Source organism: Oncorhynchus keta, chromosome 1 (assembly GCF_023373465.1).
Source record: "Oncorhynchus keta strain PuntledgeMale-10-30-2019 chromosome 1, Oket_V2, whole genome shotgun sequence".
NCBI classification, from domain to species: domain Eukaryota; kingdom Metazoa; phylum Chordata; class Actinopteri; order Salmoniformes; family Salmonidae; genus Oncorhynchus; species Oncorhynchus keta.
This window is the reverse complement of record NC_068421.1, coordinates 35,114,757-35,142,439: the sequence shown is the minus strand read 5'-3', so window position 1 is coordinate 35,142,439 and position 27,683 is coordinate 35,114,757. Positions and strand designations below refer to the sequence as shown.

The 27,683-nt window shown below is 41.8% G+C and overlaps 1 protein-coding gene across 1 annotated transcript; it reads right to left on the bottom strand.

Annotated features, from left to right (window-relative positions):
* Positions 1-8,563: 8,563 nt before the first annotated feature.
* Positions 8,564-26,317, bottom strand: LOC118372097 (A disintegrin and metalloproteinase with thrombospondin motifs 15-like). The gene is given in 9 exon segments (XM_052519383.1): positions 8,564-11,396; positions 11,399-11,483; positions 11,834-11,910; positions 14,431-14,654; positions 16,747-16,924; positions 17,163-17,446; positions 17,908-18,075; positions 23,274-23,406; positions 25,088-26,317. Coding segments are annotated over 9 exon segments (2,805 nt in total). The 5' UTR covers positions 26,039-26,317; the 3' UTR covers positions 8,564-10,691.
* Positions 26,318-27,683: the final 1,366 nt, after the last annotated feature.

The window sequence follows — 27,683 nt, the reverse complement described above, 5'->3', positions numbered from 1 at the left end:
TAGCTTATTGCCCTCGCTAGTCTCCTCACCCAAACAGAATGACCAGTTTGAGTCCCACATGTCCGTGATCGAGGCACTACAGACACTTCCAAACAAAGTAGCGCCAACAGAAGATACATGTGTACACAGAATGCACACAGCCGTTTTTCAGACAGACACCCTTTCTATGGGGCTGTTTTTCATGCTCTGCTTTTGAACAGCACAGTGGTCCCTCCCTACAAAACACTTCTGGGTAACAATGAGTCAATTGGTTCCTGGTGGATTGGTGGGCTGGCCTGAAGGCTTAGGTCGTGGCTATAGTATGACTTGATTCAGCCTGCAGAACAGGTTTTCAGTAGTGAGGCCTAATGCAAGGACAAGTTCACCCAATTACTATGCAACTACACATTAATAACTGTAGTAGTGACATAGTAGTTGCATAGGTAACAAGGTTGTAGAGCTATCAGTTAATATGAACCTTTGTCAAATCCATTAAAGGGAAGTCATACTGAGAAATATTATCCTGTCTCCTTATTTCTCCTGGTCAGCCTGATGTCTGCAACGGTTATTACATTGTAACAACATAGTAATTATAAAGGTTATACCCTACTGGGTTTCACTTCACATTAAGTTGCTTTCTCCTGGGTAGGTACATGATAAATACAAGTATATCCTATGCAACTACATTAATATAAATAATAATAATATATGCCTATGCAACAGTCATGTGTGCATTGTCCTTACCCTGGCGTTATGCTCTGCACTTGTCCTTATTGCACTTGATTCGTATAGCATTTGAGCCAGGTCAGAACATAGAAATAAACAAATTGAAAATGACCGGTAGTTAATGACAGAGTGTGCCTTGTTGCAATTGTTCTTATTCTCGCCTACTTATCAAGCCTGGTATTACACCTGGATTCGATGGGAGTGGCACCTTGTGTAACAAGGTCAGATATTGGTTAGCGTTATTAACATGGTAATTCACAGGTGACCTTCAAACATTTAATTACAAAATATTAGTTACATAGTGGAACAAGAACATGTGTAATAACATCAGTAATTACACATGTGGAATAACCGTCAGCAAGTGGATGCGTAATTACACATGTGGAATAACCGTCAGCAAGTGGATGCGTAATTACACATGTGGAATAACCTTCAGCAAGTGGATGCGTAATTACACATGTGGAATAACCTTCAGCATTGGATGTGTAATTACACATGTGGAATAACCTTCAGCATTGGATGTGTAATTACACATGTGGAATAACCTTCAGCATTGGATGTGTAATTACACATGTGGAATAACCTTCAGCATTGGATGTGTAATTACACATTCCTTGTTCCAATTGTGCAACAACTGCAACCTTATTACCATGTAGTTACACAGTAACACCTGTGTAGTTACATAGCAATAGGAGCAACAATGTAAAGTGTTACCTAAAATATATCAAAACCGGTTTTCCTACATCTATGAGCTGAAATGACCTCACTTGAAACTTGATACATTCTTAGATTTGCTAATCTGTCTGTTGTACATGGCCTTCTAAATGCATTTAATTCTGCAACGCTGGTCATATTGAATTTCAAGGTTCCCTAAGTGGCCCAGGCGTTGTAAAGGCCAACTTAGTAAGGGCTCAATGGTTCCAAAGGACCGTAAAATATTAACCCTTTGAGGTTGTTTGCCCCATGAGAAGAGAGTGAAGGAGCACACAGCCATCCACTTAGAGAAAAGGGGGAAATGAGTAGGGGAAGTCTTTTCTGCAACTTGTTGTGTCCATGTGTCATCCATTGCACCGCTATGTCAAGCGCATAACGGGATTTCCGGACAGGAATTATCCTCACACGTTGTGCGGTAGTACTGGGGGTAATACTCTTTCAGCTGAACTCAAAGCCAGAAAATAAATAATAAATCAAAAACTAAACTGGGGGCATGTCTAGATGTCTTTCCTTTGTGCAACAAGCACCAAAAACGCATCCCAATACATCAAACTTACTTCAACAGGTTTCCGTGGATGGATTCTGAGGATGGAAAATGTCATTACTTTGAGATCCACTTGCTTTGTTTTGATTTAAAAGCAAAGAGACAGTTTTAACATAGTTCGGTGACTGTGGGTTGCTACTCACCATGTAATTCTGGGTAGGGGATTTTTTAAAAGTTAACCTTTATTGAAATGGAAACAATTAGCCGACCACCGTGGCTCTACCTTGATATTTAAATACACATGAAGTAGCAAAATGGACAAGAGCCAGGAGACCAGTTTATTTAGTATATGCCGTTATATAGAGTATGTGTATATATATTCTTCTTACAGGCTCAGTTTTAGTATTCCACAAAGTCAAGCATCACAGATCTGGCCAGTTTGGGTGATGGAAACGAGAGGGAAATGCTTAATAGGAATGGAAATACATGCAAACTATACCATATATTTGTGTATTTTTTACATGTACGGAAGAGAAGACCTTTTGCAATTCTACAACCGGCCTTTTTATCAATTTTTCAGAAACAAACTGTGATGTGGTAGTAATAATTAAAGGGATAGTACAGCGATTTTACATATTCCAATATGGATTGCAGTCACTCCTTGTCCATAGACTGCATTCAATGTAAAGAAACAAATGTCTAAATATGTCAAATCGCTTAACTATGACTTTAGAAGTAAGGTAGAGTAAGTATGACATTAAATTTTAACATTTGAATGTCGGAGAAGGAGGTGTGGTGCACTGAAGACGCGCTCCAGGCCTGTTTGTCAGACTCTTTGTTTCTCCCTGGCTGTACCATCACTACCCCCTTCACTCAAGGTACTGTATACTGCCTTTCTAGCCCACTGCCTCAACTCCCTTTCCATCGAACGGAACCAACTACCATCTCCATCAAATACTTTTCTATTGCCATTGTCACACCCTGATCTGTTTCACCTGTCTTTGTGCTTGTCTCCACCCCCTTCCAGGTGTCGCCTGTTGCCAGTTTGTTTTGTTCGTCAAGCCTACCAGCGTTTTCCCCTTGCTCCTGTCTGTTTCTAGTTTCTAGTTTTCCCGGTTTTGACCATTCTGCTTGCCCTGACCCTGAGCCTGCCTGCCGTTCTGTACTTTGTCACACAACACAGGATTATTGACCTCTGCCTGCCCTGACCCTGAGACTGCCTGCCATTCTATACCTTTTGGACTCTGATATGGATTAATGACCTCTGCCTGCCCTTCACCTGTTGTTTTGCCTGCCCCCTGTTCTAGTAATAAACTTTCGTTACTTCGACACTGTCTGCATTTGGGTCTTCCCTCAAACGTGATAGACATTTTTTTTTAAACAATAAATACATCTCTGACTTTCTTGTGACATCTCTGTCACATTTTTAAAATGTATGTACTGTGTGTCGTGTTTAGGGTTTCTGCATTGCCAAGACTCGAGGGAGTTGTAAGGGTTGATATGTTAGCCGGGACCAGAACTATACGTTGTATAATTAAGCAATAAGGCCCGAGGCGGTGTGATATATGGCCTACAGTATATACCATGGCTAAGGGTTGTTCTTACGCATGACACATCACGGAGTGCCTGGATACAGCCCTTGGTATATAGGCCATAAACAACTAACCCCCGAGGTGCCTTATTGCTTTTATAAACCGGTTGCCAACACAGTAAGGCAACGAGCTTCACATCTAAATAGAAAATGTTGCTTTAATAAATAAATTCAGAATAATTACATTCTGACAGAAAAAGTAGTCCGGACAAAAGTCTCATTGCTTGAATGGTTGCTATGCAACAACCACAGGCTATCTAGCAAGCTTACATTTAATGTATGCAAAAACAATACATTAGAGACACTTCTAGTGTGACTAACACATTCAAATGATTTATTCATGTTGATCTGAATGTTGCCATTTATTGTGCACAAATGATTTTTTCTCTCTCCATGTTATCATTTGATGTTGGCTTGCCCAGGCCATGTTGTCTTTTGTTGTCGGCTTGCCCAGGCCATGTTGTCATTTGTTGTTGGCTTGCCCAGGCCATTTTGTCATTTGTTGTTGGCTTGCCCAGGCCATGTTGTCGTTTATTGTTGGCTTGCCCAGGCCATGTTGTCGTTTGTTGTTGGCTTGCCCAGGCCATGTTGTCGTTTGTTGTTGGCTTGCCCAGGCCATTTTGTCATTTGTTGTTGGCTTGCCCAGGCCATGTTGTCGTTTATTGTTGGCTTGCCCAGGCCATGTTGTCGTTTATTGTTGGCTTGCCCAGGCCATGTTGTCGTTTGTTGTTGGCTTGCCCAGGCCATGTTGTCATTTGTTGTTGGCTTGCCCAGGCCATGTTGTCGTTTGTTGTTGGCTTGCCCAGGCCATGTTGTCATTTATTGTTGGCTTGCCCAGGCCATGTTGTCGTTTATTGTTGGCTTGCCCAGGCCATGTTGTCGTTTATTGTTGGCTTGCCCAGGCCATGTTGTCGTTTATTGTTGGCTTGCCCAGGCCATGTTGTCGTTTATTGTTGGCTTGCCCAGGCCATGTTGTCGTTTGTTGTTGGCTTGCCCAGGCCATGTTGTTGTTTGTTGTTGGCTTGCCCATGCCATGTTGTCGTTTGTTGTCGGCTTGCCCAGGCCATGTTGTCGTTTGTTGTTGGCTTGCCCAGGCCATGTTGTTGTTTGTTGTTGGCTTGCCCATGCCATGTTGTCGTTTGTTGTCGGCTTGCCCATGCCATGTTGTTGTTTGTTGTTGGCTTGCCCATGCCATGTTGTCGTTTGTTGTTGGCTTGCCCATGCCATGTTGTTGTTTGTTGTTGGCTTGCCCAGGCCATGTTGTCGTTTGTTGTTGGCTTGCCCAGGCCATGTTGTCGTTTGTTGTTGGCTTGCCCAGGCCATGTTGTTGTTTGTTGTTGGCTTGCCCAGGCCATGTTGTCGTTTGTTGTCGGCTTGCCCAGGCCATGTTGTTGTTTGTTGTTGGCTTGCCCAGGCCATGTTGTTGTTTGTTGTTGGCTTGCCCATGCCATGTTGTCGTTTTGTTGGCTTGCCCATTGTTGGCTTGCCCAGGCCATGTTGTTGTTTGTTGTTGGCTTGCCCATGCCATGTTGTTGTTTGTTGTTGGCTTGCCCATGCCATGTTGTTGTTTGTTGTTGGCTTGCCCAGGCCATGTTGTCGTTTGTTGTTGGCTTGCCCATGCCATGTTGTTGTTTGTTGTTGGCTTGCCCATGCCATGTTGTTGTTTGTTGTTGGCTTGCCCAGGCCATGTTGTCGTTTGTTGTTGGCTTGCCCATGCTTGCCCAGGCCATGTTGTCGTTTGTTGTTGGCTTGCCCATGCCATGTTGTTGTTTGTTGTTGGCTTGCCCATGCCATGTTGTCGTTTGTTGTTGGCTTGCCCAGGCCATGTTGTTGTTTGTTGTTGGCTTGCCCATGCCATGTTGTTGTTTGTTGTTGGCTTGCCCATGCCATGTTGTCGTTTATTGTTGGCTTGCCCATGCCATGTTGTTGTTTATTGTTGGCTTGCCCAGGCCATGTTGTTGTTTGTTGTTGGCTTGCCCATGCCATGTTGTTGTTTATTGTTGGCTTGCCCATGCCATGTTGTTGTTTGTTGCCCAGGCCATGTTGCTTTATTGTTGGCTTGCCCAGGCCATGTTGTTGTTTGTTGTTGGCTTGCCCATGCCATGTTGTCGTTTATTGTTGGCTTGCCCATGCCATGTTGTTGTTTATTGTTGGCTTGCCCATGCCATGTTGTCGTTTGTTGTTGGCCCCAGGCCATGTTGTCGTTTGTTGTTGGCTTGCCCATGCCATGTTGTTGTTTGTTGTTGGGCCATTGCCCCCAGGCCATGTTGTCGGTTGTTGCCCATGGTTGTCGTTTGTTGTTGGCTTGCCCAGGCCATGTTGTCGTTTGTTGTTGGCTTGCCCATGCCATGTTGTCGTTTGTTGGTTCCATGCTGCTGGAAATGCATGCCATTCTTTTAGCTTGGGGAGCTGCTGTGTTGTCAGAGAACAGTGCTCCACCGCTTCCAGATTTGGCCTCCAATAACTTTGAAGAGAGGTTTTGAATCTGTGTCTTGTGACAGACAGCATTTCTCGCCTCTAGTCAAGCATTCAACAGGTTCTGGATCATGGTGGTCCGGAGGCAGTGGATTGTATACATCTGGGACAGGCCAGCTATTTTGCAGGACTTAACCTTGGGCAATATTGTTGCGAGTGTGGTCACTCCCATTGGCTCTTCCGAAACATATAGGAAAAAATAAAGTTAACTAATAGTTTGGCCTACAACACTACTGGTTATGTTGTCAGGGTACATTAGAAAGATTTAACTAGCTAGCTAACAGTTAACGTAAATTCACCCCATTCCGTACAAATGTGCGTAACCGCGACATTCAAAAGAGGCTATAAAGAAAATTAATGGGACTGTAGCGACTGAGTTGACTTCAAAATCGGGGGTGTGAACTAGGTTTCTATTCAAGCCTTGATCGACATGGTAATGGCTCTATAGTATTGGAGAAAAGTTGAAAAAACGGACCCTCCTTTACATCTTGATGTGTCATGTCGTAACGTACAGCATGCATAAAGCAGCTGTTTCCGTCTTACAATCTCTCTCCACCAGGTGTAGCACTTCTATCATCGTTTCAAAATGAGAAATGGATAGTGCCGGGGGTAAGGGGGGATAACTAGTCATTTTTTCGTCATCAATGAATGCGATCATCATTCTCAAAGCCGCTGTTTACTTCTATAATCACTTTAGCACCGCCCTAAAAACTTGATTCAAATTCGACACAAACCTTCAAATAGGTATGTAATGACACATTATATAAACTCTTTATAGCGTTTTATTTACATTTTAGAGGCAACAAGGTGATAAGTTGGACAGATCAAGTGAAAAAAGCCATTTTCCCACACGACATCTGTCTTTCTCACCATCACGCATTAGTTTTGCTTCCCCACCCTCCATTTTTAAAAAGACCCCACGGGGCTCATTGCCTGCTTGAATTATGCAGAAACGGGCAGTGTTTAGGTAATGTAATTGATTTTTGTTGGAAAGGGGAGAAATTGTGCTATACAATGGTGTCAACATTACATTTGATCTGGAAGTATTACGTTTTTGGGGCGCTAAAATAAGGGCAATTGTACGGACCAAGGCGATGTATGAGTTTACGTGAGTTTACGTGACATGCCATATGTAACCTCATCCATTCACTGGTGGGCAGCTTTGTCATGCCCCTCTTTCCTCAACTTTTTAATTAGGCCAACAGACACTTTGTTGCCTGTTGCGAATTCAGTGTCCTTCTGTATACTCCATGTCAGACTGAGAGGGGGGTCGTTGATATGTCTGTTCAAACCGTAGCTGCTAATCCCATATTCTTCGCCATTCATGTTTCTCACTGAACAATAAAAGTCCCGTAGAATGGTGTTCAGCTCCGTTTATGTTGTATTCCCAAACTCACAATGTGTCCCTTTTTCTGCACACCAGTCCGTGAAGCAGGTACGTGCCCACCTTGTTTGTTTCACAATGTTCTTTTCTTTTCGATTTCTCTCAAGTTCATCTAAACGCTTTTTTTCCTACATCGACATGTCAAACTATTGTTGATGTAGCCATTTTATTGAGGTGAAAAGGCGCAGTGATATCAAGGTGAAAAGCCTGAACGCCATAGTCATGGTATACATTCTCACATACACACTGCTAAATTATGTTTTAGCCAATCAGCATCCAGTACCCAAACTACCCGGTTGATAATGACAACCAAATACATATGATAACATTTGTGAAAGTTACTCGGTCAGTGGTTTTGGGTAACGAAGTGTTCTCAAAATACCCAGCTGCCCCGATGCTCAGTGAGACAAAATTAATGTGGGAGACTGCCTAGCTCTCTCCAACAATAGGCGTGGATTACGCGGCATGATGTAGTGGGTCTGTGACTGTTATTTCAGGGAAGCCAGAACACTTGAATCAGCAAATTCCACAGTGACTGAATGAGGTGGATGTGTTGGAGATAGGCTGTGGTCGTGAGCCTCTTTGACTGCATCATCAGTTGGGGATCTAGACTGAAAAGCACAGCAGTTTGCGCCTCATCATGTTTATCTTTGGCATTCTAAACAGTTAAGTTAAAGTGATAGCTCAGGGATTTTACATATTTAGATATGACTGCTTTCAAGGTAGGGAAACAAATATCTAAATGTGTAAAATTACTGACCTATCCCTTTAAGATTACTGAACTATCCCTTTAAGATTAATGAACTATCCCTTTAGGATTACTGAACTATCCCTTTAAGATTACTGAACTATCCCTTTAAGATAGTGGTCACAGTGTTATTACAGTTAAAGAGCCAACAACTTCCACGCATCTGTCAACTTTTTGGCAAATCTAAGAAAGGTTGCAGGCCTACATACAGTAGCTAGCCAGTAAACACATCACTACCACACAACATTGTTCAATGTTGACTCAAAGTTGTGGGCCTCAACATGCCATTGCTACTTTTTAATAACCCTTGGACAACTTTTGTGTTGCGCTGCATGAAAACTGGTCATTGGTTGCTACTGCTCCCTACTGTATGTAATTCCCGGAGAGGGAGAGTGTGAATCATCTGACTACTTGTCTCCACATCCCTGACATTAAACACACGTGATGAGAACACAAAGAACACAATATTCACGTGTTATTTATTTGTGCACAGATGAATGTATACATAGTATACAAATGCAGCGGATGAAAGAGCAAGTCTTTTGCTGTACATAATGCAAAAGAAAATGAAACAATTCCAATTCCAAAGAATACCGGAACCATCTTTTAGATGGGAGATGTGGTTCCTCCGAACCAAGACAAAATAAACAACAGAATGGTATCATGGGAGTGGATTCTGTGCTAGGAAAGTACCTTTTCAATGACAGTGGGTCTAAATGAAATGTAGAGCAAAACAAAAAGCCTTTCTTATGCATTGTAATAAAACAATTATTACATAACAATGTAACACAGGCTTTATTAGAAAAGTCAGTAGAGAGGACAAAGTTTCAGAAATTGCATTGCTGATGATGTGACATGGTCTTGTAAAGTTCCTATGATAATTTACCAGCATTGCATTGAAATAGCTGAACTGAACACACTGTAACTAATAGTATTTACTTGAAACTCAAATTCTCAAATGACCATCATGCAAAAGGGGACCAGGAAGAATATCAGCATCCACTCTACTGCAAGAGGTAAGAAAGCTATGCTATGTCAAGTTCACGTAGTGAATCTGAGATGTGTCTCTTGCAGTACAAAGGCTTTCCTCATATTCAGTATCCTATTTTTCTTTGGCGAAACATGACTAAGCAATTTGAGCGTTGTGAAATTTGCACTGTTCAAGACACAACGTTAAGAGGAAAATGATGCATTGCACAATACAAGTACATTATTACTTGAAACGAATCATTAGTTATATAGTACATACAGTGCGTTTGATTATCTATGTCTATATATACACATATTGTTTCTTTCTCTTAAAATGTTGAATTGTTTGTCCAAATTTGCACTGCTTTATTGCATCACTGGATTGATTCAAATCCGATTCATAATTGCTTTTATAATTGCCATTTGCTGATCATCTTTTCAAGTGTATAGGATATTTCATTAACAATGTTTAATTATCATATGAGAAATATTACTATCAACTGTTTAATCATATATTGTAGGGTTTTAACAAGAGTTTAGCAAATCGTTCAGATTACAATTGTATTTTTTTAATTTTTTTAAAATTATATTTAATTTATGTCAATGTACCTAAATAGATGAACAATTAACAATGTTAATAAAATTCCATTGTAAATACAAAAATATCATTTGAAACTAGTGCATGGACCAAACAGGTCTTATATTTTGCAGATACAGTACTGCATTTCACATTTCAATAAGATTATTACAGGAAAAGATGGGGATGGTGAATCACAGATGAAAGATGTTCTCTGTTTCAGGTGTTTCAGATGTCAATAAATCAAAGATAGCTAACATACTGCTCCATAATCCAGTTGCTGATTTGAAGGTGATTGAGTGTCTGGTGTCAAATACAGCAAGTCTATAGACCTCCTGTATATAGACCGTACCTAGACCAGTGCTGTGTGTGCATTTGTGTTTTACTCTTTGTCTCACTAGAGGTAGAATGGCTGTGGCTATGTCCAACATCGTTCTTGCCTACTAAAATAACTAAAAGAATAAACAATGTATTAACCTTACCACATATGGTTTAGAACACACTGTTTGTTAAAAATATTTGCAGTAACCAACAGATATCAACATACTAGGCTCATCCATACTGAGAGGGTATCATCTAATGAGTAGGCAGGGTTGTTCCCTGCCTTTAGTTCATTTTGGTACAGCCCCTCCCCTTTTCTGTTTATCAGCTGTTGTCAAACTCACGTGGATCTAATAAACACGATCATCTTCCTCAATAGTGTACAGCGAATTCATATTAGATTAAAAGCCAAAAGAAGTCCTGGCATTAAAAACACTCAATATTAGAAATTTCCCATACAATAAAACATTATATTTTTCGCATACTCAAAAACCCTACTACTTAGGACACAAGTACGAGTATTCAGGCACTGCCAGTAACTCCAACTCAACTGAAATGGTCCCACATTTTGTATCTCTACCACTTTCTTTCCCTTCGCTGTTTCAAATACCAACAATGCCATGCACTACGGGGGTTTGTCAGAGCCCAATAGGACAGCGAATGGGTTTTCTTTTCAAGAGCATCACTGGAACAACACAAAGAATCAGCAGACATAGAACTTCTCTAACACAGCTGCGCTGTGCAGAAATCTAGTTCCTGTGGCTTCTTCATGCCAGAGCAGTGCTCTCTGGGTAGGTGCATGCCAGTCTGAGTGGTGCAACGCAGCGGCCGCCGCTTGAAGCCCCTCCCGCATGTCTTGGAACACGACGACCATTGGCCTATGTCCCACATGGGACAGGGGTCCCCACATACCCTGGTGGCAGCCGGCCTCTGTAAGCTGTCACAGTCCGTGGCTGTTTTGCCCTCTGGGTCCGTACACTGAACCAGTCTACTCTGGAGCCCGTTCCCACAGGTCACAGTGCACTCTTCCCATGCCCCCGTCGACCACATGTTCGGGGGCATGGACTTGTGCGACGACTCCTTTAGCTTCACCTTGTTGCGGTCCATCAGGACGCTGTTCTGCGAATGGCTCCTCTCCATTTTCTTCAGGATGTTCTCCTCCTTATGGTGCTCCCGGGCCAGGAAGAATGAATAGCGGACCCGGGGAGGAGTCATCTTCCCCACCGAGAGGACCTCTACGGTCAGTGCTTCCTGGAGAGGCCTGGTGGCCTGGAGGATCTCCACAGCACTAGTGGTGCCGCTGTAGCGCAGCAGGCTGCCCTTCACAATGATGTCCCGCTCCACCGCTGACACCACGTAGTTCCCATTCAGAAGGTATTTGCCGTGTCGGTTCTTCACCGCTAGGTAGTTGTGACATAAAGTATGGTGACGTTAACCAAGCCTCTGTAGCCACGCTGCCGGATGTCAATGTTGGACGCTCCCACAGGCAACATCACCACAAAGTTGTAGCCATGTCTGAAAAAAGTATGGTGACATAAAGTATGGTGACATAAGGTATGATGACATAAAGTATGATGACATAAAGTATGGTACAAAAAAGTAGCAGATTCTTGCATGCACTGGGAACAGCATACTGTGTGACCGTATGATGACACTAAAGTACATAAAGTATGGTTTGGTGAACAATCCGGACACTTTCATAAAGTGCATCTTTGGTGACATAAAGTCCATAAAGTATGGTGACATAAAGTATGGTGACATCCACACACATAAAGTATGGTGACACACTTGTCATACCTCTTATTGGAGCTGAGCTTGCCGTCACACATGCCCGCACTTTCTTGATCTTTGGTTGTCCCCTCCACATTTCCCTCTTATTGGAGCTGAGTTTGCACAGCCCGCCTGCAGAGGTGTCAGGAGAACAGGGTGTTCCATCAACAACCTGTTGGTTTGAATAGGGGAATATATTAGTGAGAGAGATAAAGGAAGCGAGAGAAAGAGTGCTTGTGTGTGTGTGTGTGTGTGTGTGTGTGTGTGTGTGTGTGTGTGTGTGTGTGTGTGTGTGTGTGTGTGTGTGTGTGTGTGTGTGTGTGTGTGTGTGTGTGTGTGTGTGTGTGTGTGTGTGTGTGTGTGTGTGTGTGTGTGAGCTTGACACTAAGGTAGAACAGATTTTTTACTTCCGAAAGCTCAAGTCACTTGGTCTGTAACACAATGCGCCAAAAAGGTAACTGGAAATATGTATGATGCAAGGAACTCCTTTACAAAATTAAATGTATTATTATCATTACTATGACTATTAGCATAAAATGTAGGCTACCCTCTGCCTATTGGTATCTTTGCAGATTCAAGACTGTCTCAAAATACAACATTGCCCCTTTAAAGGCCCAATGCAGCCATTTTATATCAATATCAAATAATTTCTGCGTAACAATTAAGGACCTTACTGTAATAGATTTCCATTAAAATTGGCAAAAGCTGCTTTTTAGCAATAAACAATATTTCAAGCAAGAATTCTGCTAGGACTATTTGGGAGTGCTCTAAATGGGGATGGGAAAACTGAAAACTAGCTGTTATTGGCAGAGAGGTTTGGAACTCTTTTTGTTATTGTTCTATTAACCAATGAATCGCATGGTGATGTCACCATGGAAAGCCAGTACTCCCACCAAAGCAAACCTGCTGATTAGAATGTCCTGTGTTGAGTGTATTTTCAACCAGCAACTATCAGGAAATAATACTGATCAATTTTTTCACACTTTTACAGTGTTAGTTTCATCAGCAGTTGTACAATATGATATAAAGCACAGAAAAAACGGAATTTGGACTGCACTCGGCCTTTACGTCTCTCCTTGAGGATGATTGCAACACTAGGCCTACATTTACAACCAAATACTTTTTATGTCTTTATAAAATAATTTCCTCATTCAATGAATCAGGTGGAAAATGGCTAAATTAGGCTACTTCAAAGCAAGGTAACTAACTGAGACATGTTTATCTATAACCTAAGGAAAAATATTCAGGTTTCAGGGGGCTATCCATTGACTGCATTGGAGATATTTGTTAATTCTAAGAATATATTTTAAAATTGTCAGAATGACATGGCCAGTGTTGAATAGAGGGGAATCCCAGCTTTCCAATGGTGTCAGGTTTTGGGAGAACAGCAATACTTTGCATCCAGAGGACAATTATCCAATTCTGATCCAATTCTGATTGGAGTAATTGCTAGATATTGTTATTGATAGAGAGAGATTCCATTCTAAAAGACCCCAAATGGATCCACACTTTTCTATCCAGCAACTATCTGGATCATCTAAAGACAGAACAGCAAACAAGAAAGTCTAAATATCAGAGTGCTCAAAGGGAAAGAGAGGTCTGGTATGTATTGATATAAAAGCTTGTTTCAGTGCTTGGTTGGTTGGTTGGTTGTCTAAATACTTGCCGAGATACAACAGCTGTAAACAACACAGTCCATGCCTGCTGTCTCTCTCTCTCTCTCAATTCAATTCAGTTAAATTCAAAGGGCTTTATTGGCATGGGAAACATGTTTACATTGTCAAAGCAAGTGAAATAGATAATAAACAAAAGTGAAATAATCTATCAAAAATTAACAGTAAACATTAAGTCACAAGTTTCAAAGGAATAGACACATTTCAAATGTCATATTATGGCCATGTACAGTGTTACAATTATGTGCAAATAGTTCAAGTACAAAAGGGAAAATAAACAAAGATAAATATGGGTTGTATTTACAATGGTGTTTGTCCTTCACTGGTTCACCTTTTCTTGTGGCAGCAGATCACAAATTTTGCTGCTTGATTGCACACTGTGATAAATCTTGATGGCACACCGTGGTATTTCACCCAATTTATATGAGATTTTATCCCAATTTGTTTTGGAATTCTTTGTGGGTCTGTGTAAACTGAGGGAAATATGTGTTTCTAATATGGTCATACTGTATATTTGGCAGGAGGTTAGGGTTGCCTAGTGGTTAGAGCGTTGGACAAGTAACCGGAAGGTTGCAAGTTCAAACCCCTGAGCGGACAAGGTACAAATCTGTCGTTCTGCCCCTGAACAGGCAGTTAACCCACTGTTCCTAGGCTGTCATTGAAAATAAGGATTTCTTAACTGACTTGCCTGGTTAAATAAAGGTAAAATATATACATTTTTTAAATTAGGAAGTGTAACTCAGGTTCCACCTCATTTTGTGGGCAGTGTGCACATAGCCTGTTTTCTTTTGAGAGCCAGGTCTGCCTACGGCGGCCTTTCTCAATAGCAAGGTTATTGTCACGAATATCACCGAAGGTGGCTCCCCTTCCGTCGTCGTCGCCGGTCTACTAGCTACCACCGATCCCTTTTTCCCTTTTTGTTTGGTTTTGTCTAATAGTTTTCACCTGTTCCTTGTTGGGGTTTTTGGGTTGGGGTTATTTAAGTTCGATTAGCCAGCTTGTGTTTGTGCGGTACTCACCTTTGGAGCAAGGACATAGAAGTAGCCTGTTCCATTGGCTCTGCAGATGAGCTTGCACTTGTCCTTGGGTGACACTCCAGAATATTTCGGGACCCACACCACAGACGCTGAGAGCCTGTTGGTGTTGAGGCTGAATCCGTTGAACGCCTCACACTGCTCCTCACGGAAGCTTTTGCCTATGGATTGTATGCTTATTAGTAACGTGGATCCATACGAGTACACATCTGTAAAAAAAACATGTGGGTCATCCTTTAATGAAGCAACTTATAAAGGCTTTAGGACATTCAAAAAGTCTTCATGAGCACTACATTCATGCTTGACAAAAAAAAAATAATAATAATAAATAAAATATGGTTGGATAGGTGCAGTGAAACGTGTTGATTACATCTGGTGCATTGCCAAATGTGACATTACCTTTTACCACTGTTCATATAACATGACGTTTGCTTATGAATGATTTCTGAAGCTTCTGTATAAGCTTTACCATGGACTAATGGCTTTCTTTAACATTTCAAACTGTAATTTTAAAGTGGGACTGTTGTTTCACACGTATTTTTACATACAGTGCCTTGCGAAAGTATTCGGCCCCCTTAAACTTTGCGAACTTTTGCCACATTTCAGGCTTCAAACATAAAGATATAAAACTGTATTTTTTTGTGAATGTGAAGACTCAACAACAAGTGGGACACAATCATGAAGTGGAACGACATTTATTGGATATTTCAAACTTTTTTAACAAATCAAAAACTGAAAAATTGGGCGTGCAAAATTATTCAGCCCCCTTAAGTTAATACTTTGTAGCGCCACCTTTTGCTGCGATTACAGCTGTAAGTCGCTTGGGGTATGTCTCTATCAGTTTTGCACATCGAGAGACTGACATTTTTTCCCATTTCTCCTTGCAAAACAGCGCGAACTCAGTGAGGTTGGATGGAGAGCATTTGTGAACAGCAGTTTTCAGTTCTTTCCACAGATTCTCGATTGGATTCAGGTATGGACTTTGACTTGGCCATTCTAACACCTGGATATGTTTATTTTTGAACCATTCCATTGTAGATTTTGCTTTATGTTTTGGATCATTGTCTTGTTGGAAGACAAATATCCGTCCCAGTCTCAGGTCTTTTGCAGACTCCATCAGGTTTTCTACCAGAATGGTCCTGTATTTGGCTCCATCCATCTTCCCATCAATTTTAACCATCTTCCCTGTCCCTGCTGAAGAAAAGCAGGCCCAAACCATGATGCTGCCACCACCATGTTTGACAGTGGGGATGGTGTGTTCAGGGTGATGAGCTGTGTTGCTTTTACGCCAAACATAACGTTTTGCATTGTTGCCAAAAAGTTCCATTTTGGTTTCATCTGACCAGAGCACCTTCTTCCACATGTTTGGTGTGTCTCCCAGGTGGCTTGTGGCAAACTTTAAATGACACTTTTTATGGATATCTTTAAGAAATGGCTTTCTTCTTGCCACTCTTCCATAAAGGCCAGATTTGTGCAATATACGACTGATTGTTGTCCTATGGACAGAGTGTCCCACCTCAGCTGTAGATCTCTGCAGTTCATCCAGAGTGATCATGGGCCTCTTGGCTGCATCTCTGATCAGTCTTCTCCTTGTATGAGCTGAAAGTTTAGAGGGACGGCCAGGTCTTGGTAGATTTGCAGTGGTCTGATACTCCTTCCATTTCAATATTATCGCTTGCACAGTGCTCCTTGGGATGTTTAAAGCTTGGGAAATCTTTTTGTATCCAAATCCGGCTTTAAACTTCTTCACAACAGTATCTCGGACCTGCCTGGTGTGTTCCTTGTTCTTCATGATGCTCTCTGCGCTTTTAACGGACCTCTGAGACTATCACAGTGCAGGTGCATTTATACGGAGACTTGATTACACACAGGTGGATTGTATTTATCATCATTAGTCATTTAGGTCAACATTGGATCATTCAGAGATCCTCACTGAACTTCTGGAGAGAGTTTGCTGCACTGAAAGCAAAGGGGCTGAATAATTTTGCACGCCCAATTTTTCAGTTTTTGATTTGTTAAAAAAGTTTGAAATATCCAATAAATGTCGTTCCACTTCATGATTGTGTCCCACTTGTTGTTGATTCTTCACAAAAAAATACATTTTTATATATACAGTTTTATATCTTTATGTTTGAAGCCTGAAATGTGGCAAAAGGTCGCAAAGTTCAAGGGGGCCGAATACTTTCGCAAGGCACTGTATTAGCATGTCAGCAAATCTTATTTCTTGTGGTAAGGAAGCAAAATGCATTTTTCGAAAAGAATGTAATTAAGGATTACTTAAAACTTCACAATGAGTTCTACCTGGTTCTGGGCAGGCGTCCAAATTGCAGGAGCGATGCTTCACACGGAGTCCTTGGCAGTATTTCCCCCCATATTCTGGAACAGGGTTGTTACAGTCTCTTTTGGCCAGCTGAACTCCTCCCCCACAGGTTCTGGAACATGACCCATACACACCCCACGTCCCCCATCCACCGTCCACCTGTAGGAGAACTACACACATTTAGAACCTGTACTCTAAATTACACGTAGAACCAATAGTAACATTTTAGTGTACATTCAGAAATATAGTTTACAGTACATATTATTACAAAGATATAGATGTTTCATTATTGTTAGATTGTGAAATCATTGTATTCATTGTGAGATCAGTCTCTATCAACATCTATATCAATAGTAATAACTAAGCAGATCAGAACACTGACAGTGAGTGTGCTCACCTTGGTCTTATTGGTATTGTTCTTGTCGGTGCACACCCCTCGGAAGCAGAGCTTACTGTTGCCACAGCTGGTGCCATCGGCCCAGGGGAAATGACGTGTCTGGCAGACCAGCTGGCCTCTGGCCTTGCCCGTGCACCACAGCTTGGAGCAGTGCTGCATGTAGGGACAGGGCTTGGAGCCCGTACCGAAGGCCAGCTCACACTGGCGGTGGAGGCTGTAGTTGGTGCCTGGGAGGCTCTCAGGCAGAGCCAGCAGTTTTTGGGGCTGATCCAGAAGACAGTCCCCTTTCGAAGAAAAACAACCACAGAGTCAAGATATCAGCTGTGCAAAGCTTTTTGTAAACCATTACATAGTCATATTTTCCAGCCCAAATAAGTGCAAATACCTGTGCAAAAAACCCAAGTATTTTTTAAAACATTAAACAAACGTTGAAGCTCGTTATATGTCACAGTCAGCTAATGCAGATGTTGAACAGGAACAGTATTTGACATGAGGCCCATGAACTCCAATGCTATTGCTTCTAATTGCATTGCCCCATTCAAGAACTCCAATAGTAAGAACTGTTTTGCTGTAAGAGTTGATTTGCTGCAAGAGTGAGAACAAAGTCTGATGTTTTTCAAAGGAGGGGGGGCATATATACATTTGTATGACAGCTATAATTTACACAAGCAGAACTCACATGCACATGCATGCACATTGTATGACAGCTCCAATTTACAGAGAACGAGCTGAGTGGCTGACTGACCGTGGCCTCTGTCCAGGAAGTCTGTAATGATGGCTGCACTGCACACAGACCAGGGGTTGGCACGGTCAATCTGGATCAGCGTGGGGGACATCATGTGGTTGTCCTTGAGCTTCCCAAACACCTCCTTGCAGGCGTTCACATTGTCATGGGGCATGTTGAAGACATGGCCTGAAGGACAGAAGAAATAGCACAGGGAGGAAATATGACCAGAATGACTAGAAAATCTGAAAATACAGAACATTGGTTTGAGAATACCAGGTTATTTCATCTCATCATCGTCATTTTAATCAATGTCAATCATCATCAAAAAATTCCAATAATGTTCTAATTCACGTGTCAAGCTCATTCCATGGAGGGCCGAGTGTCTGCGCCTTTTAGCACCTCCTTTGTATTTAATTGAGAAATTAAGGTCACTAATTGCAAAGGAACTCCCCTCACCTGGTTGTCTAGGTCTTAATTGAAAGGATAAAACAAAAACCTGCAGACACTAGGCCCTCCATGGAATGAGTTTGACACCCATGTACTAATTAGAGGATGATTTAAAAAATCCCATTCTCTGCTCAACAAGCCATTGAGACCTTGCTATTGTCAAGTGGTAGTTTGGTTGCAGATATTTCCCCCTTTTATTAAGTTTGCAATGTCCATTTGTTTTGCTCAGCCTGCAGTAGCTCACGGCGATAGCCTGGCCTGGTACCAGCTGCTTACGTTTGTAGCGAAGACCACTGACAGTGGAACATAATCACATATTCATTGGGACGAGGACAATGAGAGTCAGGGTGATTTACTAGTCTTCTTCAATGCATCTGTTCACGGCAGGACTGAAGTTGGATCGCCATACTTCTCTTCTAAATCATAAAGCATACAATGATACTATATGTTGTAGGGCTAGTATGTATTTTCACAATGCTGTCATATGAAGTTTAATAGTCACAGGCAGTGGAAGGAAAACTGTAAGATGGAACTGAGGACTTTGTTTCCAACAACAAGGCAAGTCATCTCATCCCACACGGAGATGACGACTTCACAAAGGGATGTCAAATATGACAGGGTCCTTTTTGAAGGAAAGTCTATAATTAGTTCATAGAAGTGTGCACCTTAAACCAGTGCATCTCAATGGGGCCTCACATCTGCTAGTACTTCCCCATCTGTTTTCAGGCTTTACTTCCTTCACAGCTCCACATGGATGATTGAAAACACTTGATGCAACTGTCACTTGTTGTCTCATTAATAATACCAGCCTTGACAAAAATGGCTTCAATGGTAATGTACAGAATGACACCCATTTCACTTGATCAAAGGAAGAAGGTGAGAAAAGTTCAAGAGTTTTCAATGGGGCCATGTTTTTTTCCCCCCACCAATGTCTGACAGATTAGAATTGGTAATCAAATTTTGCACGTGCACGTGGGGAGTCAAGGACCCCCTTGGGCAGTTCATACATTGAGGGATTATGTATGCTCTTTGGTCCAATTTACAACATCTCATTTCTATGGAGATTGATGAACTGTGCAGTACATCCGCAACAACAGACTACAATTGAATTAGTTAACACCACATGACATCATCAACACCTATCATCTTTTGTGCAAGACGTGCATAATGCTTACATGTTCACTCTGGCAATAACATAATAACATACAAGTCTACTTGGGCATCGACATATTATTAATTAGCTGTGAACATCGAAGATGACAAGATGCCCAATGAAGAGCTCCGTGGTCTGTTTGTCAGATGTGTCTACCTCCCTGCCTGGCTGTTCCATCCCTCCTTTCAAGATACAACTTTATGAACCTCCTGTCATCTAAAACTGTGGAAGACCATCACCCAAGTACTGCCAGATCCCTACATTTGTTTTGTAAACATTTTTGTTTTTTGTTGTTTTTATTTTTAATAATGACTTTGATTCTACCTGTAATGAAAAGCACAATATAAAATAAATATATTATTATTATTATTTAGTCTTCACATGCTATCTAGAACCTATAAGGGTTCTTCGGCTGTCCCCATAGATCAAATCACCACGATGTCACAATAGCCTGCACATTTTATTCTGGTTTGTAAATGCAGAGTTCTGTGTATGGTTGGTCCTCTGCATGGCTCTGGTCTGTATTTACAAATAACTATCGTATAATGTAGATGACAGTATCGTAGGCGGCCGGCAAAATTGTCGCTATTTTCACAAACGGAACAGGGTCAAATGATCAGATCTTAATACTTTTTGGTATTAAATTGCTTGGACCAATTTATCTATTTGCCTGGACCAATCTATCTATTTGAAAACAGGGGGGCAGGTAGCCTAGCGCTTAGAGTGTTGGGCCGGTTTGCTTGTTTGAATCCCCAAGCCGGCAAGGTGAACAATCTGTAGATCTGCCCTTGAACAAGGCACTTAACCGCCGTCAATAATGGCTGATCCCTGACCATGACCCCGCTCGCTGACAGTGTCTCAGGGGTAGTTGGAATGTACAAGAAACACACTTGTACAAGTTACCCTCTTGTACATGCAGTGAAACAGGACAAATATAAGGACCCCTATTTGAGTATACAGTGGGGTAAAAAAGTATTTAGTCAGCCACCAGTTGTGCAAGTTCTCCCACTTAAAAAGATGAGAGAGGCCTGTAATTTTCATCATAGGTACACTTCAACTATGACAGACAAAATTAGACATTTTTTCCAGAAAATCACATTGTAGGTTCCTCCTTTAAAAGTTGTGTCATACTGAGGCACACCTTGCGTGCAGCTGCAGCATTCTGTGGCATGGCATAATTGTCAGGCATTTTTTCTGTTTAATGCAAACTAATTTGACCTCCAGAGGGCATCTTTGAGAAGCATTCGATTGTCTTCCATATTGGCATTACCAGAGACTGGGAGGGCACGCGGGAGACCGGGGTTCAATTCCCCGACGGGGAGGAAGGAGTAGGCTGTCCTTGTAAATATGTAAAAAAAATAGTAAAAATAAAGAAAAATCCTGGAATGAGTAGGTGTGTCCAAACTTTTGATTGGTACTTGCTTAATTAATTAGATTAATATTATGGTGTTTCTATTCCATGAAAAAATGAAAAACCCTCTGGGTAGGATGAAACAGAAAATATGGCGCTGTACAATGTGACGGTCGGCAGTACAGTACTGGGCTATTTGGCTAAAGAATCCCTGTGTCGTGCGGATGGGACACTGTGGTATGTGTGTACATGTGAGAGAGGGAGAGAAAGAATGCTGTAACATACCTCACTCTCCATTGTCTTACATTGGATTTGCTTATACTGTATAATCTACTCTAGGAATGTGTGTGAGAGTGTGTGGATTTCTTTAGATATTGTTTATATACAGTACCGGTCAAACGTTTGGACACACATACTCATTCAATGGTTTTTCTTTATTTTTAGTAATTTCTACATTGAAGAAAAATAGTGAAGACATCAAAACTATGAAATAACATATATGGAATAATGTAGTAACCAAACAAATGTTAAACAAATCAAAATATATTTTATATTTGAGATTCTTCAAAGTAGCCACCCATTGCCTTGATGACAGCTTTGCATCCTCTCAACCAGCTTCACCTGAAATGCTTTTCCAACAGTGTTGAAGGAGTTCCCACATATGCTGAGCACTTGTTGGCTGCTTTTCCTTCACTCTGCGGTCCAACTCATCCCAAACCATCTCAATTGGGTTGAGGTTGGGTGATTGTGGAGGCCAGGTCTTGTGATGCAGCTCTCCATCATGCTCCTTTTTGGTCAAATAGCCCTTACACAAGCTGTAGGTGTGTTGGGTCATTGTCCTGTTGAAAACAAATGATAGTCCCACTAAACACAAACCAGATGGGATGGCGTATCGCTGCAGAATGCTGTGGTAGCCATGCTGGTTAAGTGTGCCTTGAGTTCTATTTAAATCAGAAACAGTGTCACCAGCATAGCACTCCCACACCATCACACCTCCTCCATGCTTCACGGTGGGAACCAGACATGCAGAGATCATCCATTCACCTACTCTGCATCTCACAAAGACACGGCAAAATTCTCAATTTGGACTCATCAGACCAAAGGACAGATTTCCAACAGTCTAATCTCCATTGCTCGTGTTTCTTGGCCCAAGCAAGTCTCTTCTTATTATTGGTGTCCGTTAGTAATGGTTTCTTTGCAGCAATTCGAACATGAAGACCTGATTCACGCGGTCTCCTCTGAACAGTTGATGTTGAGATGTGTCTGTTACTTGAACTCTGTCAAGCATTTATTTGGGCTGCAATTTCTGAGGCTGGTAACTCTAATGAAATTATCCTCACTCTGGGTCTTCCTTTCCTGTGGAGGTCCTCATGAGAGCCAGTTTCATCATAGCGCTTAATGGTTTTTGCGACTGCACTTGAAGAAACGTTCTAATGTTCTTGAAGTTTTCCACATTGACTGACCTTCATGTCTTAAAGTAATGATGGACTATTGTTTCTCTTTGCTTATTTGAGCTATCTTCTGTATACCACCCCTACCTTGTCACAACACAACTGATTGGCTCAAACGCATTAAGGAAAGAAATTCCACAAATTAACTTTAAACCAGGCATACCTGCTAATTGAAATGCATTCCAGGTGACCATCTCATGAAGCTGGTTGAGAGAATGCCAAGAGTTTGCAACGTTGTCATCAAGGCAAAGGATGGCTACTGAAGAATCTCAAATTCAAAATATATTTAGATTCGTTTTTTCACTTTTTTTGGTTACTACATGATTCCATGTGTGTTATTTAATAGTTTAGATGTGTATACACACCTTCCTAATATTGAGTTGCACCCCCTTTTGCTCTCTGAACAGCCACAATTCATCGAGGCATGGACTTTACAAGGTGTTGAAAACATTCCACAGGGATGCTGGCCCATGTTGACTTCAATACGTCCCACAATTGTGTCAAATTGGCTGGATGTTCTTTGGGTAGTGGACCATTCTTGATACACACGGGAAACTGTTGAGCATGAGAAACTCAGCATCGTTGCAGTTCTTGACTCAAACCGGTGCAACTGGCATATACTACTATACCCCATTCAATGTCACTTAAATTATGTGTCTTGCACATTCACCTTCTGAATGGCACCCATACACAATCCGTGACTCAGTGGTCTCAAGGCATAAAAATCCTTCTGTAACCCTTTTCCTCTACACAGATTTAACTAAAAATGGTTCTTCTAAGGGTTCTCCTATACACCAAATCAGAACGTTGTTTATAAACATCTGATTTGGTGTATAGGAGAACCCTTAGAAGAACCATTTTTTGTTCATGGTAAAAACCCTTTTGGTTCTAGGTAGAACACTTTTGGGATCCATGTAGAACCCTTTCCATAGAGGGTCTTAATGATACCGATAATACACAATAAAGAGTGATCTTCACTCACCCAATTCATGAGCAGTGGTGAAGGCTGAAGGGAGACCGTCATCCTCGATGACAGAGCAGCTTCTCTTGGGATCACACATAGTTCCCACATCTGCCATGCCTAAGGTGTCACAGGTTGTGGCTCCACACAAGTCCTGTTGCAGAAGACAAATGAAATGTGATCATCTGGTGATTGTGATGAGATGGGGAGATGTGTAGGTGTGTAATGTAATTTGTCTTACGCGTATCAGTGTGTTGTTATTTCATTGCATATCCACCATCTTTTGGTAGATATTAAAGCAGAAAACACTTACAATCTGGTCCATTGTTCTGGTTGGGCCCATTTCTTTATCTCTCTCTCTCCCTGTCTCGCTCTCTGATGTGCAAACAATCTGGCCCAGTGAGCTAACCCTTTAATCCGCAAGATGCTTAGGGAATGTTATAGCTGTCAGAGAAGAACAATTCCACTGCCACGTGCCAAGGGGTCTGTCTGACAATGGAACTGATAAAAATGTATTGTACAACACTTTCAAATACAAGTTTATTTGATTTGAGTGTGAGAATTCTTATCCGATACAACTGCATTGTTCATACAAGTACATTAACACCATGCCTCTAGCCTACAATATTCAATTCAATAACCCCTCTCCCCAATAAAGTCAATAAACACTCTTTATCCCCACAGGGTAACTGTATAGGTCAAGGCATCTTCACCATGTAAGTGGGATCATTTTACACCACTTTGATCACAGTTGGACAGAATCAGTCTCAGAATGAAATGTTATGCATTTTGCTATGCACTCAAAGAGAACCAGTGCATCAGAGTGCTTCCAGCCAAGCTAGGCTTAATGGAAAACAGACAGACTGGCTGAGTCCAGGCTGAGAGGCAGGACTAAAGGCTCACAGCTGGAAGTGAGTGGATCATCACAGAGAAATGGATACTTCCCATTCCACCATATGAGTGTGTAAAATCCTAGCTCTGGTCCAGGGCGTTAGTGCTAATACTGAGAATTCTGTTAGCAAGCTGCACTGAAGCCCTGTACCAGAGCTAGTGAAAACCCTGCCTGGCCTGTTCTACCTGTGGCATTTCTCAACTCAGGTTGGGATCATAGAGAATGATAGAGGCCTCTAGTGACCAAAAGGCAGTTTTAGCATGGGCAGTGCCATTGAGTGCTTCTACCATGCTTCCGCCAATTTAAAGTAGTCAAAGTAGTGACTGGGGATTCCTATGCGTTGTAGCCTCAATGGTGCTGCCCATGCTTTCACAGATGCTATAATGGCACAGATATAAAGATGAGTCCTCTATCTATCTCTATGGTCGGGTTGGGAAAATAGGTGACCGGCTATACCCACTTTCCTGAAAGATGTTAAACAATATTTGTTCATACGGTTCAATCTTGTTCCATGAGCATGTTTTTTTGGCTCAGTGATCCTAATAGTGTGGACCGTTATGCTAAATCTTCTGCAACGTGATTCATGATAGGAAAAAGGAGGGGGGCTTTTAAGATGTAAAGACAGATGTGATGCTTGTTAGCTGTGCAATTGCAAGCAATGTTTTCATTTTTTTGCATTGAGTAAAAATTTGAATTTGGAAGTGGAATTTTAGTTGATTTCCTTAATAGAAGGGAAATTGACACCCAAACCCACCTTGTCTCACCATTATCAGGCTGCATGTAAACACACAGGGATGTGTCTATAAAAGAACACTTAGTATTGTATTTGCAGATAATGTATTGGGTTACATAATGAGATAATTATTCCAAATGGAAATAATTGATGATTGCATGGAAGCTAATCTGCAAGCAAACATCAAAAAGAGTTGACACCACTCCTTACCTGTTTGGTGAATAGGATTGCAGTGTCCCAATATTCAGGGTGCTTGTCATTGTATTTGTTTAAATGTTTCTGCCAAGAACAGAAACTGCGTAGAGTGAGGGCAGCATTGGTGGAAACCTTGGGTCCTTTCTCTGCTTCGTTGATCACCATGAAGCCCACTACCACTATGTTTATGTAGTTCATGATGCTGGGGTGCTTGTACAGCTTCGCAGCAACAGACATCAGGGTCAACAGGTAATGTTTCAAGTCATCCCCGTGAAATTTGGCCATAGACTCATCAGCCACGACAAGAACCTCCACAAACCTAGGGATGGAGGCAAATCTTTTTGATCTACCCAAGCTCTTCAATACAGTTTCAGTCAGGCTGTCCATCTCCAGTCCTTTCATGTGTTTATATTTCTCAAAAGACCCTGAAATGCTTTGGGTCAAACCAGGTCCTACTCCACACCTGTTCGTGGTGGAATTGCCGCTGGAGTCCCCGTCGCGTCCCCGGCGGCGTATGACGTGGGTTCTTCTCGCCCTCTCGTTCGAAAGCTGATTGATGAAATATTCCATGCCCTGGTAAGAAAAGGCGCCTTGTAAGCCTTTGCAGAGGCTCAGCGCAGCATACGATAACTGGTCTGCATTGACATCGCCAGAGTAGAAGCAATGGCTCAGGTCTGTGGCTGCAGAGGAATTTGATGCTAAGGAGCCGCTGTGAGGAGGGATGTTGGGCGCAATAAATGTAGAATCCGGTAAAAGGTTGAGATAAAATTCTTGACTGAATGCCGTTATTTTAAAAACAACTAGTTGGTCATTCTTTCTCTCCTCCGTCTGGCGAATAGTATGTCTTTCTAAATGTTTATGGTCTAATCGAACAGGTACGCAAAAATCTATTTCGATGCAATAGTTCAATTTTGCATATAATAGGACATCCATAAAAATAAACAGAGAGCCAATAAACGTAGTCATATTTGCAATGCAAAAACTATTACTTATCGATTAATCCGCCACTGTCCTTGGTGGTACCAAGTCTGCATGTGATCCAGTGCGCTGTGTCACAGAGCCGCAGTTGAGCGTCCTCAAAGGATGAAAGACCAAAAGATGTGATCGATTCCCATCTTGAACCAGACTATTGAGGCCAGTCTGCTCTTTGGACTTGGTGAGTTTGACTCTCAGTCTAGAGTCATGTTTATAAACATCGGGAACTGTCAACGGAAATGTGGGGAGGTCCTTGGAAAAGCTCATTGGACATGGTCTAACCCCTTGGTTTATGCTTTGAACCGCAGCCACTTGTAGCGCTCTAAATATTATTATCACATATTATTATCACATGTGGCACAAGCTGAACTGTCTCCTCCCACTATCGGAACGCAATGGGTTGAACACTCATCGCCAACCACAAAGTAGCCTACTAAAGTAACACTTTTGGTACAGTGCCAATTGCACAGTGTGAGTTATAGATTCAGGTGAAACTAATATGACTTAATCCGGCATAACTAATCGATTGATTAAACTATAATCGTATACAAACTAATTATCGTACAAGGTAACTAGGCTTAATGACCTAACAGTTCAAACTCCATGCGTAATGCAAATACACCCAATAAATATTGAGAAATAGCCTAATAATATTTCCAACAATGTCTAACCTGCTCGAGGCTATAGTTAAAAAAAGAACGACACCTGTTGCGCCTGCAGTAGAGTGCGCATCTCTGGTCATTCCCGCGCGTAAGTGACATCTAATTATTTTGTGGTCCAATACTACCGCCTTGTGGTTGAAATGTTTACTCAGAACCTAACCTTTATATAGCGCTAACATGTGTCCGTTTGCCAATGCCACTTCGAAGCGAATAAGCAGCGTTCATTGGTTACATTATATGACAGTGTTTGCTCTCTTATGATGAAGGGCAAAAGGGACACGTGTTGACGGTTTATAAAAAATAGGTTAGTTTAGGTAAGGGTAGCATAGTGGTTAGAGCGTTGGACTAGTAAAGGAAAAGTTGCAAGATCGGAACCCCGAGCTGACAAGGTAAAAATATGTCGTTCTTCCACTGAACAAGGCAATTACCCCACTGTTCCTTGGCCGTCATTGAAAATGAGAATTTTGACTTGCCTAGTTTAATGAAGGTAAAACAAAAAACGTTTAGATAAGGTTATATGGAAGCTTTTCAACCACAAGGTGGTAGTATTGGATTACAAAATAATGGGATTCCCTTTACGCGCGGGAATGACCAGTGATGCGCAAGATAAGAGTCTTATCTCTTTAACACAATTCTCTCATGTATTCCATGACATCTCTTTATCATTGATTTATTCGACTGACGGGGACCATGGCCGTGGTGGGTATGCTATAGCCTACTTATGGGAGTCGCTTGGGGGCCACTGCACTGGCAGTCACTCAAAGTTTAAAATAACTGACCGAGCCCTTAAATTATAATATGGGTATCCATGTTGCAGCGTCCTGTGCTGTAGGCCTATGCCGAGTTCATGTTCGTTGCAGGGTTGTCAAGCTGCAGCTATTTCAGAAGGGGGGAGTGTCGCTTACTTCCCATTGGATCCGTTTTATCCAAGAGTTTCTCATGAGGTACGAGTGGGAGGAGAATTTGAGGCAACG